The sequence below is a fragment of the Numida meleagris genome, chromosome 25, assembly GCF_002078875.1.
Source record: "Numida meleagris isolate 19003 breed g44 Domestic line chromosome 25, NumMel1.0, whole genome shotgun sequence".
In the NCBI taxonomy this organism is placed as follows: domain Eukaryota; kingdom Metazoa; phylum Chordata; class Aves; order Galliformes; family Numididae; genus Numida; species Numida meleagris.
In genome coordinates, this window is record NC_034433.1 from 2,909,426 (window position 1) to 2,922,101 (window position 12,676).

The 12,676-nt window shown below is 54.4% G+C and overlaps 1 protein-coding gene across 14 annotated transcripts in view; it reads right to left on the reverse strand.

Moving 5' to 3' along the window:
* PLXNA2 (plexin A2) overlaps positions 1 to 12,676 on the reverse strand; it is a 351,337-nt gene that overhangs the window by 12,953 nt on the left and 325,708 nt on the right. For all 14 annotated transcript variants that reach the window (XM_021377558.1, XM_021377559.1, XM_021377560.1 and 11 more), the window contains 11 exons: positions 11,150 to 11,317; positions 9,988 to 10,081; positions 8,548 to 8,787; positions 7,824 to 7,967; positions 6,573 to 6,807; positions 5,679 to 5,821; positions 4,396 to 4,664; positions 2,147 to 2,213; positions 1,373 to 1,519; positions 722 to 881; positions 481 to 584 (listed from right to left, as the gene is read on the reverse strand). In XM_021377558.1, coding sequence (XP_021233233.1) covers positions 481 to 584; positions 722 to 881; positions 1,373 to 1,519; positions 2,147 to 2,213; positions 4,396 to 4,664; positions 5,679 to 5,821; positions 6,573 to 6,807; positions 7,824 to 7,967; positions 8,548 to 8,787; positions 9,988 to 10,081; positions 11,150 to 11,317 — 1,771 coding nt within the window. The remainder of the gene's footprint in view (positions 1 to 480; positions 585 to 721; positions 882 to 1,372; positions 1,520 to 2,146; positions 2,214 to 4,395; positions 4,665 to 5,678; positions 5,822 to 6,572; positions 6,808 to 7,823; positions 7,968 to 8,547; positions 8,788 to 9,987; positions 10,082 to 11,149; positions 11,318 to 12,676) is intronic.

Here is a 12,676-nt window from a genome sequence, read left to right on the forward strand (position 1 = left end):
TCAGATAATCCTTTGCAACTGCCAGGTGAAGCCAATGTTAAAAACAACAGAATTCACCTCTTGCAGCACTGTATGGTAACCTGGATGCACGATCCTTCAGGCTGAAGGATTGGTTTGTACAGCATTGGTATGACCCCTGTGAGCTGACCTGGGAGGCTCTGGGATTCGGAAGGCAGAATCCCCCCTCCCTTCCCTGCTGCCCTCTGCTCCGTGCCCTCCTGCAGCTCCGCAGGCTCAGCCCTCCCCTCGCTCTATCTCACGAGCACGGCTAGCAGCTTTAATTTAGCCAATTTTCAACTCTGCTAGGTTCTTTAAGATCCATGTCAAGGTTGCTTTCCTAGCTAATGCAGAAGCACATTGAACCACTCAGGTTCATCATGCAAATGTGACCCCTCCGTCTGCCTGGGAATTAAATTTCTGCCTTTCTGTTCCTTCCTCCTGGCAGCTTTCTGGGAGCTGCCTGCCCGGGCCTGCTCTCACCTGGTAGTGCAGCAAGGTGTTCAGACGCTTCCAGTCGCCTTCGATCTTGGTGGTGATGTCTTCATCCTGCAGCACCACGCGCGCGATGCGGCCCTGCCGCCACTCTGCAAGGCAAAGGTGATGGATGCAGAGGTCAGAGTGGGGGCATCCATGGGCTCATCCACTCATGGCTAACCCGAAGAGCCCATAGAAAGGCTCAGCTGCTAAGGAGAGACACGCAGAGAAGGCATCAAGCTCCTACCCAAGTCCATGTCAACAGCTCTCGGTCGCTGGGAATAGGGGACGTTCTTGTACACCGCGTCAAGGATCTTCTCTTTGACCTGGGTGATGGTATCACAGTTCAGCACCTTCACAGGGATCTCTGGACTGTTTTCGTTGTCTGGATTCACGCAGTTCAGGATCTGGGTGGGAAGAAGAACCACACCATTCCCTTAAGGGCTTCACACAAGCGTCCAGCAGAACAACAGGAACATGGTTTAGTGGTGATGGATCGATGGTTGGACTGGATGACCTTAGTGGTCTTTTCCAACCTTAATGACCTTATTTGAATAAGTGTCTGCACAACAACCAGCCCTCATGATAAAACCCTGCATCCCTATTTGCATCATTGCTATTGCATGTATCTACATAAATAATCAAGACAGGAGTCCATGTCTGTCAATTTTCCTTTGCTATAGGGAGGGCAGTTGTCAAATAGGATACTGGTACCTACAAGTTGGGCATAACCACAGCTCAAGCTGCCAGTTGGGGACACTCCTCATTGGACTTTACTGCACTGCCAACACAGGTGCTCATGGCAGTGCTCCCATTGCGGGCCTGAAGGTCACCATGGATCATGCCCAATGGGGAGGACAGCAGCAATGCAGTGCTCTCCCAGCACTGACTCACTCACCAGGGTCTTGTACTCAATCTGCTGCCGGATCAGCTTGTCCTCGCTGAGTGAATAGCGGGCTTCCCCCGTGATGGCATCGATTGGGCCCTTCTCCATTTGCTGCTTGATGGCACAGTACAGCATGAAGAGTGGCTCTCCGGCACATTCCTGCACAATGAGACCGGCGGCAAAATCAACCCAGGGGTGAAGTGCAGCTCCACCAAGGCTGCTGACCCACAGACAGATCTTGCACATGATTAATTGCAGCAGAGGCACAGCCCCGTTGCCTTAATCATTAGCACATGTGCAATCAGGCTCAGCTCCCAGCAGCTCTGGCAGAGCACAGCCAAAACTGCTGCTTGATGGTTGTTGTGCTTGGCTTGGTAAAGCCCTACTGAATCTATAGGGCTGTGAAATGGGAATCTGAGATCCTGGTCTCATCGTTCACTCTCATGTAGTAAATTCTGGGGTGGCTTCCAAAACCAAAATTGAAGTGTAAATCTACGGAGGCGCAGGCACGGAGGTGTGAGAGTGGCCCCAAATTGCTAAAAGAGGTGCGAGCCCTCCAGAGGGGCACAGTCTGGAGTACTCTGGAGGACATAGCCAGGTGATAGGCACAGCCACAGCCAGGGAACATTCAACAGAAGAGCAGAAAACCTTCTCCCAAGGAGAGCCTTTAGGCAGTACTCAAGGAAAGCAACAGAAAGTTGACTGCATGAGATTGTTTCTAAGCTCAGATTTGCCCCGTGCGGGTGGGAGAGCAAAGCAGCTGTGCCCCGCTCCATCCCTCCTTACCTTGAGGAACTTGTGGAGGAGGAAGGCAAACCAATTCGTCAGCATCTTCTCAGCCACCGACTCTGTCCTAGGGAAGCCAGGAGGAGGAGAGGCACATGACCAACAAAACCAAATCCTCGCACAAGCCAACCTCAGGAAGCAGGAATGGCCGGAGACAAGAGGAGAGGAGCATCCTGCTCCCCACACCAGCGATACCACTGCTCAGCACAGCTCCCAGTGCAGGCAGGCAGCCCGTCCCCAGCTGACAGCCCGTCACAGCCCTGACAGGGGACAGGGAGCCTGGGGACACTCAGCTCTGTGCACGTGGTGCAAATTACAGCCTGGCACGGTAAATCACTGGGATTTGCGCTGGGCTGGCAATCAGGGCCAGCGGAGTGACAATGGCAGGAAAATTGCAGCTTTATCCCCGGTCCCACCCAGCGTCCTCTCCCCACATTGTGCCCAAGATTATCTTTAATTTCAATACAATAGCTCCTAATGATAGTTTTTAACGCTGGCTCTGCAAGACCCGGGGACTTTCCTTAAAGCGCAGTGCGGTCCCTTTTTCTGGGACAGGGACACTGTGCTACCAGTGCTGCCCAGCAGCACGGTGCTGCTGCAGTACTGCAGCACGTACAGCAAAGCCCTGTGGGTCCCATCCTGCTCCCGACCCATTTTCCCTGCTCTTCCCCTACTGCTCTGCTGACTTGAATTAGGGACGGTGTCCTGGTATGTACTCATACAGCATCCAGCGTCTTTGGGGATGCTGGCATATAATGAAAAAAAAAACAGGGTTTGATCCCAAAGTCGGGCGGATCAAGTACAAAAAAGAGCCACAGATTTCAACAAACAAAAAACTGACACCAGTCTGCAAAAAGACCCGGGGTTACGTTATCTATCATCTCTTAGGATCACAACATCTGCCAGGAATTTGCGAAAATGTCTGCAGATCCCCAAACAATTCCAGCTTGAATTGATTAACTGCCTAAAATCTCATCCTGCACGTTGACACGCGCACTGCTCGCCTGTTTAAATCACTTCCATCGCCCAATTAAGGAGGAGCACCCGCAGCACGCTGCCGTGCCAGCCAGCCACGAGCCACAGAAAATGCAGAGGCAGTGATGTAGCCAAGAACAGGATTAAAACACAGAGTGAAAACCACACGTTTGGGACTTTGGGGTGAATACTGATTTAATAAACTACTCTGTTAATAGAATATTAGACTAATAATCGGCCCGGCTGCTGATTGACACTACCAGCAAGCTGCAGTTCCAGCTGGGTGCTTGTGGGATGCCACTGGTGCCCTGCTCTGGCACTGGGAATCAAACAAAGCTAAAGAAAAAGAGCCCAGAGAACCCCAAAATCAATATGTATTCTACTCATTTTCCCTGCTGTATCTGGGTCTCTCGGCTGCTGCCTGCTGTCTGTGCCAGGATCCAGAGCTGCGACTCGATTTAATGTCAACTTTTTTGCTGTCTCCCATGAGGGGTCACATAGTGGAGGGAAGTGAGAGGGGAAAAAAGAAGAAGAAAGAGAGGGAGAACTGAGCACTGATTGGCAACGGCTGCCACGAGAGAGCTCAACAAATAAAAGCACGCAGTGCCTCGCTTTGTGGCTGTTTGCTGACGATTACGGAGCAGGGCGAGAACACGCAAATTAAAAGCAAATTTTTGCTTTCTGCATTCATTTGGTTTCCTTGCGCCAGCCGCTGGTTTAGGAGAAGAGTTCTCAGAGTGAACCCACAATAAATTGGTGGTGAGCACAGCCACCCTGCTGCCATCCGGGGATGGGTGGGAGGGGAGGGCACGGCCCCCAGTGCCATCCCTGTATTTCTGGAGCACTGCAAAGAGCCACGAGGGATGGCTGAGGCAGAAGGTGCCTTCCCAGCGACGCGCCAAACCACGGGGGAAATTAAGACGGCTTCCTTTCCCAAGATGAGTTATTGCCTCTGCAAACACAGCCAGACTTAAAGCAATTTCCTGTCAAGTATATTCATTATGGCTGGAGGAATCCCTGCATTTTTCCTGGGGCTGTGAAATCATCCCATTTCCCTCGGCCTCCTGCTCCAGCAAGGTGCCACGGGCAGCGCACAGCAGGACACGGGACAGCAGCAGCTGATGACAAGAGCAGGCTCTGGATGAGCATCCTGCCCTTCCCTGCTGGCTCCCCATGCGTTGCCAACCCAACGGCTTTGTTTCCCATCTGGCTTTTAACCATCATCACGAGAGCACCCAGCACGCAGCACGCGGCAGCCCCAGCCCTCCCGCTACCTGCGCAGCAGCAGCTTGGGGTGGTTCTTGTTCTCCAGGTTCTTCTCGATGAGGTCGGACAGCAGCTGCTTCAGCACGTCGGTGGCGTACTCCAGCCGGCCCTGCAGCCCCGTCATGATGAGCGAGGCCACGTTGCCGCGGTCGCGCATGGAGAAGCTGCGCTGCAGCTCCAGCGTGCGGATGAAGGTCAGCAGGAAGACTTTGTTGTTGATCAGCTGAGCAAAGAGCTTCAGGGCCTTCTCCACGCTCTGCTGCCCGTTCCCTTGGACCTGCGGCAGAGAGCAGCCATCAGGAGGGATGAAGATCGGAGGGCACCATGCACACAGGACCCTTTGGTTTCAGACCAAGGCGATGGGACCTGCAGCACTGCCCCAGAGTGAGGCAGAGTGGGATGATGCTGCTGTCCCATCCCGTGCACCGGGGCACTTCACCACCACCCTGGGCTGCACTCTACTGCCAATACAAACAACAAGTGATTTTGCCTGTTCTTCACAAAAAGTGGCACTCTTGTGAGTAAATTAAATACCACTTCAGACTATTGCTTTATTATGGGGCAAGCGTAAAAAAATTGAGGCTTTCAGCCAGTTCCAGACTCAAGTAATTCATTACAGATGGATGAACAGCATCAAGCTGCTCTTTACCAAACATCTTGGAGAATTACGCATTGGTTTTACTGATGTTACATAATCAAGCAACTGTGTAATTGGCAACACATTTATCACTTCTGCAGTTCTACTTTTCATGCGAAAAACAAATAAGAAGCATTCATATTTATTCGCTAGAGCTTCGTCTTATTTGGCGATGGCAGCAGCAAACAATGGGTGGAACTGGGAAATCAGGGCATAGAGATACTGGCCCAAAGGGAGCAACTGGTGGCCCCTTGGGAAGGAACCACATTTAATGGATGAGTACTGAAGAGCCCTTGCATGAGTGCACAGAGCAGTGGCACCTCAGTAAAGCCCTGAAAGAGGAATGAAGGCACTCGCTGACAGCACAGCCAGAGGCAGCCCATGCCTAGGCACAGCGCTTGCCCTCCTGTGGGCATGCCATGGAACAGCAGCAGGAGGATGCTTGGGCTGAGGAGCATCTAAAAGGACACCAGGAATTTATCCGGCATCTTTTGCTGCTGGCCTAGAGCAACATCCAAACCAGTATCCAAACTGGAAGAGAGAAGCCAAGCAGTGCATGATGAAGATATAACGTCAAGCTCTTGGTTACAATGAGCTCAGGGCTCATCCTGCTGGCTCCAGGGCTTGGGGAGGAGGGCACTGCCCACTTGTTACCTCCAGCTCCCGCAGCACCGGGTGGTCCTCGATGCCGGGGAAGAGGACCCTCATGGCATACGTCCGGTAGTCGAGGTATGGGATGCCAGAGCGGTCCAGGTCACTGGTTAACTCATTAATGTCGGTCTGCAGCTCTGCAAAAGCTGTTTGGAGAGAAAAGAAGAGAGAGAAATGCAATGCAACGTGGGCTCAGGGCAGCATGCAGCAGTGGGTGCATAGCAGAGACTGCACGGAGCTCAGGCAGACCCTCACCCTTGCTGGGAGCAAGCACACGCTGCAGAGAACAGATGCCAGGAACAAAAGATGCTTATTAATTTGTATGCAGTTCACACCTGTGTCTGTGCACCTAAGACACCTTTAAAGAGGCTGCGGATAGAGATGAGGATCTCTTTTCATAACTCGGTGCCTCCCTTGTTCTCCTTTCTTCTCCTCTTCTACCAACAGTTGCCAAAATAATCAAATCCGATGCAGATCAAATCCAAGCAGAAACCGCCTGCACGGGGTCAGGGAGGAATTTGTTCTTCCTCTCAGGACAGAGCTTTCTGGAACCCTATACTAAAAGGCCATTAGAGAAGGGGACACGTTGTGCCGGGCACCCTGGGGCTGCTGCAGCCCTCACCACGCGATCGAGGCACGCTGCTTAAGCAGGATCAAGCTCTAATCCTATTCTCTGCACATTAGGGAGGCAGAGCCCGTGTCTGCCACTCTTATTACTGCTTCCCTGTGGGAGCACGCACCCTGCTGCCAGTGTTGGGCAATGGAGATGGCTCCGGTGGCGGGGCCAGAGCAGGGGTCCCAGTGCCCAGGGGAGGATCGGTCCCCAGGGAGAAGGGGGAATGGCTGGATGGGGAGAGGAAGGACCAACACCCAGGTATGGGGCAACGTGGTACTGACCCTCCTTGCACTCCAGGGCCACCCGGGACTCCAGGTTGTCCATCTGCATCTGCAGCCTCTTGAGGGTCAGGTCGTTCTCCCGGGACTTGCGCTTGTAGGCGATGAGCACGATGATGACGATGATGAGGAGCAGGCTGCCGCCGGCCGCGATGCTGACGATGGCCGGCAGGGTCAGCAGGCTGTCCGAGGTGATGCTCACCGAACCCGGGGAGAAGATGATGCCGCCGACACGCACCTGCAAAGCACCGGGGAGGTAAGCAGCAGCTTGTGCAAATCCAGGGCACCACAGCTGTCATATAGATGTCTATGGCGGATGCACAGCACGGCTGCAGCTACAGCAGCACCAATTGCCGCCAGAAACAAAGAGCGCAGCACAGCGAGGCTTCAAGCCATGATGAATGTGCCAGCCCTTCACTATCTGGGCTTTGTTCGTATTATCTGATGGCTCCATTTGACTTTCAGTTTATAGCTTTCAACTCCCTTTTGTAACCCGTGAACGTTTGTGACCCAGTGACAATTTCCCTGACAAGAAACCGGAGCAAATGGAGAGAGGGGGAAGAGGAGCAGGGGGGGCCGCACACGGGGGCCAGGTTCTCTTGGATGTGCCCAGGCCACAGATGTGAGCTGTGCCTCTGTGAGTCACACAGTGATATCTGAATAGGTTTTGGATGCTGGACTTAAAGAGGAATAAATCACGATTGCAACCTCATCTGGGCTCTGCTTGAGCACTTTTGCAGCTGAGTGCTCAGTCTGGGGAGAGCAGCGGTGCCCAAAACCAAAGCGAAGCATCCTGATGAGCAGTCTGGAGCTCCTGGCTCCTTCTGCCTCAGGGAAAGCCAAATCCTCCTGCTACCCACTTGGCAAAGCAGGTTTGGCTCCAAGGACTGCTAAAATCCCTTCCAGCCCTACAGGAACGGAACACAGCCCACTACAGCTCGTCTTACCATAGCGAGCACCACCAGGGCAAGGCTGGAGTCTGATGCTGAATGCCCTAAATATTTGTTCTTTCTGGAAGGCTCTGACAGTGGGCAGCGAGTCTCAAGGAGGCAATAAGAAGTTTCTCCACGCTAATCCTCATCAATATTTTAAGCTTTCAATTAGACAGCCCTAAAGATCTAAAATCCTGCCGTCTTTGGACAAGAGATTGCACTCAGCACTGAGCAGGTCAGGGAGGAGGAGGAAGAGGAGGAGGAGGAGGAGGAGGAGGAGGAGGAGGAGGAAGGGGCTCCAACAGCTGGGGTTGGTGCCTACCGTCACTTTGTGCTGCCCGCTGAGGGTCGGTGGCTCGCACAGCAGCTGGGTCTCGGACACGGTGACGGCGCAGGGCGTCTCTCCAACCAGCACCGTGTAGTTGAGTTTGGCTCCTCCAGAAGCAGGAGGGCACAGGTTTTTACCCTGGCAACAGAGGTGGAGAAGACTTGTATAAGGATGCAGTGTGATTCCCTGCTTTTCATTCCCACTCCCTGCTGGTACAAACGATGGGGCTCCTCTTAGTGTATCCCATTCTCCAAATGGGGACAAAACTCCTCTCTTACTCATTGTTTTCTGGCCCGCCTGAGTGGAAGCTCTGCAGGCTCCTAGACGTTTCTGCATGGTCATTGTATGAAAAACCTTTAATAGCTTTATTTCCAGTGACAGAGCACTGGGTTGCCCAGAGAGGTGGCGAAGTCTCCATCTCTAGAGATACTCAAAACACACCTGGGTGGGATCGTGGGCAATGTGCTCCGGGGAACCTGCTTGAAGCAGTGGGGTTGGACTACATAATCCCAAGTGGTCCCCTGCAATCTCAACCATTCTGTGATACCACCACATGGTACGGACATGGGTTTTCTCTCGCTGAGTTTTGTTGGTGAGAGCCACAGGGCACACACGGACATGAAACACCAAAGTGCATTTGGCTCAGCTGGGTTTGAGGAGCTTCCAACCCCATCCCACCACCGCTCCCACCCCACGGGGCGAGCAGAGATCCCCTTACCTTCAGGATGATGGGTGACCCCGGCTTCTGCTCCAGCATCCCGCTGGGGCTCAGGGGCTCAAAGGTGGGGTTGGGGTAGTAGATGAACTTGGTGTCGTTGTAGACCCGCAGGGACTGCACGTTGTTGAAGATGAAGCCGAACTCGTCGGGTCTCTCGACGGCATCCATGGCAGGCCGGGGCTCGGGGGCCAGGGCGGGCGCGAGGCAGCTCAGCACTGTGGCATTCAGCACCACACACACCTGTGGATGGGGCTCTGAGTAGTGCTGGGGAACTGCCCCGTGCTGGGGGGTTCTGACCTGCACAGCGATGCTCCAGGGCCCTAAGTACTCCCTGAAAGCTTTGGTGGATTCCAGCTCTGCTGGAGGTATTTAATCCAGGCTCAACACCTTACACCCATCGTCTGGGAGGATTTGCTTCCCGTGCAGCCAGCACAAAGGCGCTGGAGCAGAGACAGAGAGAGCTTCACAATGAGAACGTTTGAAGGAAGGCGAAGGATTGCACACCAAATCACTCGGTCTTTTTCTTTCTTTCCTTTCCAGCTGCACCCTCGCTGGCAGCGCTATCTTTGAAGCAGACCTATAATGAACACCTGGCCTCTGCAGCAAATTGGTGATTAGAGGCATCCCTCTGATGTTAGAGAGTGAGAGGGGCCATCCCCTGACAGCGTGGGGCTGGGGCAGCACGGAGGTCACCTCCTGGGGGCTGCAGACACCCCCGGCCCCGCAGCAGGAGCTGCCGGCTTACAGAGCAGCAAGGGGCCGGCCGTAAGTGGAAGATTTAATTTCACTCAATTTTTGCCTTCAGAATTATTTTTGTAACACTGTAAGTGCTAACAGCGAAATGAGATGTTTTTAAAAAGAGCGCAGAATGAAAAGGTCTTCGGGGGGAAGGGAGAGAGGGAATGGGAAACGGCTGCTAACAGCCTTGCCCTTTCCAAGATAATGCAGGTTCAGAAAGATCACTGCATAGAAACAGTATTTTTCAGTTTTACTTGATCAAAATAATTTCCAAGTGTACTGGAGGTGCAATTTGTATTTGTAACGTACAAGAACACTGCTTTCCGCAGCAGTTTATGAACAGTGGAACAAATGGTTTAAATAGAGGCCTTGGCTGGTGCTAGCTGGGATGGAGGCGTGAAAAATAACGCCCAGCTTCCCCCAAACACCGGGAGCACCACGCACAAGGAGGGGAAGCAGCTGGGATGGTGGGGTCAGATCCCTTGGACTTTCCATCACCAAGCAGAGATGAGCTAGGTGCAGGGAAAGGAAAGATGCTGGGGAGGAGGAGACACCATTTCTGTGTGCCGTGACTCCCGTTTCCATGTCTTGCTGCTAAGACTGGGGCCAAGCATAGGGCAGTCCCCCCGGGTAGCCTTTGCCATGCAGAAAGCACCGGTTTCAGTGACCACAGCAGAGGGGATGCTGCCCACAGCTACTCACGTTGACGGACTCCCTGCCGTTGTGCTTGACGCGGATGCGTGGCTCCTGGATGACGTCCAGGTTGGAGCCGGTGACGGTCAGAGGCGTGTGCCCACTGCGGGGAACCGGAGAGCTCTGGTTAGTCGCCTGCTTAATGGGGAGCCGGTGCTTGGCCACAAGGATGCTCGCTGCTCTCTGAAAGACGATGGCACCCCAGGGATTCCCATCCCACCCCGAGTCGCCGGGCAGCGGTGCCCACGTGAGCCAGCTTTCCTCCTTGCAGCTGTGCCCTCTCCCACGCAGCAGCACTGCGAGGCAGCAGGACGAGAAACGGGACCAAAGAAACCAAGTGAGCCGAGACTAAATGAGAAGAACAATAAATTAGTCACGGCGTTTAATGATTTACACAGCGGCGCTTCCAAGGCGCATGGCAGCGCGCGATGAATGGCGCGCGGTGAGGGGACTGCTGAGCGGCACGCACACAAAGCGCCTTCCAGTCCTGGCTGCTCCTTTCATGTGTCAATTGCAGCAGCACAGCCCAAATTCACCGAAACCTCCAGCACCTCCACTGCAGAGCTGCGCTGTTTGGTTTACGCCATTGGCTTGCCATTCCGACACCCATCCATCCCCTCTCACCCAAAACAAGAAGCGAGCTTGAACGTGGGCTCAGAGCAAGCACCTGGCAGAGCCTGCTGCAAGGTACCTATTTCCTTCACGGCCAATTTTAGGAACTGATTGGAATTTGAAATGAACCTGAGCACAGCAATGCCAGGGGGCTGAGGACAACCCAGGGATTTTAGCATCACTGCATGCTGGTGCCACCCAGCTCCCAGTGGTTGATGCTGGACAACTACTACGTTTTGATTAGCACCAGCTTTCCCCTTTCTTTGTGGTTGCTGGTTTTGTTTTATTCTACAGCCATGAAAAGGAGCCTTTAATGAGTGATTGTGCACTCCTTCAGCAGATGGAAGAGATCTTGGGGCTTTATTCATGCTTCCAGAATCAGAGTGCAGGCTGCTATGGCTGTAATTGCCGTGGTAACGACAACCACTTCAGTAATTTCGGATCTGACTTTTGGTCAATGCAAATGTTGCAAGCGTTTGGCATTGGGAAATGCAGGACATGGGTGGCACATGCATTTCCCAGTGGGACAGGGCAGGTGAGTTCCCCTGAGCTGCATTACCTGGCGATGCTCCACTCGGGCTCGATGTGCTGCACTTTGGGGTCATCAATGTACTCGAACAGCAGCGTCTGCTCGAGTTGAGCACGGTCAACGCTCACGGAGACGTGGACGGGCCCCAGGCCGTGTGCGGAGGGCGCCGACAGGCACACGATCTCGTTCATGGATCGCCTGCATGGAAAGAGCAGAGGGAGTGTCAGTGGGCAGAGAGCATCTCCGTCCCCGTGGGGCAGCCCCGCAGCTCACATGAAGGCAGAACCATCACTGAGCCCTGTGCTCTGAGACTCACAAAGAGGCCGAGCCCAGCAGGAGGGATCCGTTGGCAAAGGAGAGGGGCAGAGCCCCATGCAAGAGGAGATCTCATCTGCCCACCAGGAGAGAAGCGCACGCTCCCTGACAGCGTAATTTGTGCCAAACTGCAGCCTCCCACATCCCTCCCTGCACCCGCCGCCTTCTGTTGGGCGTGTGAAAACAGATGGCCGCTTTTTAAATGGGATGCAGCAGCTCGCTCCAAAGCCAAATTCTTCCCCTCCCCACCCCACCGCACACACGGAGCCTCGTGATCCGCGGAACGGAGCCCCGGTTTGGGGAGCACCACGCTGCCAGCACCGCTTTGCTCCCCATGTGCCCAGTAGCACAGCACGACCTCAGCTCGGTGCCGCTGGGCACAGCAGGGCATCTGCTTCCCCCCATGGTGCAGGCTGGCTGCTGGAGCACAAAGCAGTCGGGTAATGAAGGGGAGTGAGCTCCCCCATCCTGCTGCAGGGGTGGGGACTTGCACTGGGGACAGAGCTGCTGCGTTCCACAGCACCACAGTGCCACTGCATGAAGCGGCAGAGCCACGTCCCCGAGAGCCCGGTGCCCACATCCACGTCCCTGAGGGCAGACAGGGCCATGCTGCTGCCACGGCTCGTTGAGCTTTGGCTTCTCTTCTGCCAGCACAGGGGAGACGACAGGCAGCTCCTCAGCGTTTCACTGCTGCTATGGCACTTCTATCAAAGCCTGGCACTCTTCAGCTTGAAATCAAATCCTGGCACGCCATGGTTCCATCGTCACCGTCTTCACCATCCTGCACACACCGCTGAGGTGCCTGAGCAGCTGTGGCACAGCTCAGCGTGTGCGTTGATGTGCATCCAGCACGGCCCTGGCTCTCTGTAGGTGCACTGTGCTCCCTCTCCAGGGCCCTCCCACACCCCCACCTCCCTTGGGGCACTTCAGGAGAGCATCCATCCTCGGGTACCACAGTGCACCCTCTGCACACCCACCCAGCATCACCGAGGCAACAGAAAACTCCTAAAATATCCAAAACCGACCACGCTTGGCTGTTCCTATGGATGTGCTCCTGTGCCATCCCTGCTCCCTGCATCCTTTTGTCCCACTTTGCACCGTCACACCATGTCTCTGCCCCAGCTCTGCCTGCCCCGCCGCTGCCAGCTCCCCGCCACTCGTTAATTAGCTCCGTGCTATTATTGTGTCGTCATGGTGAATCTACCCACTCCTCCGATCCGAGCTGGGAGAATGGGGGAAGCT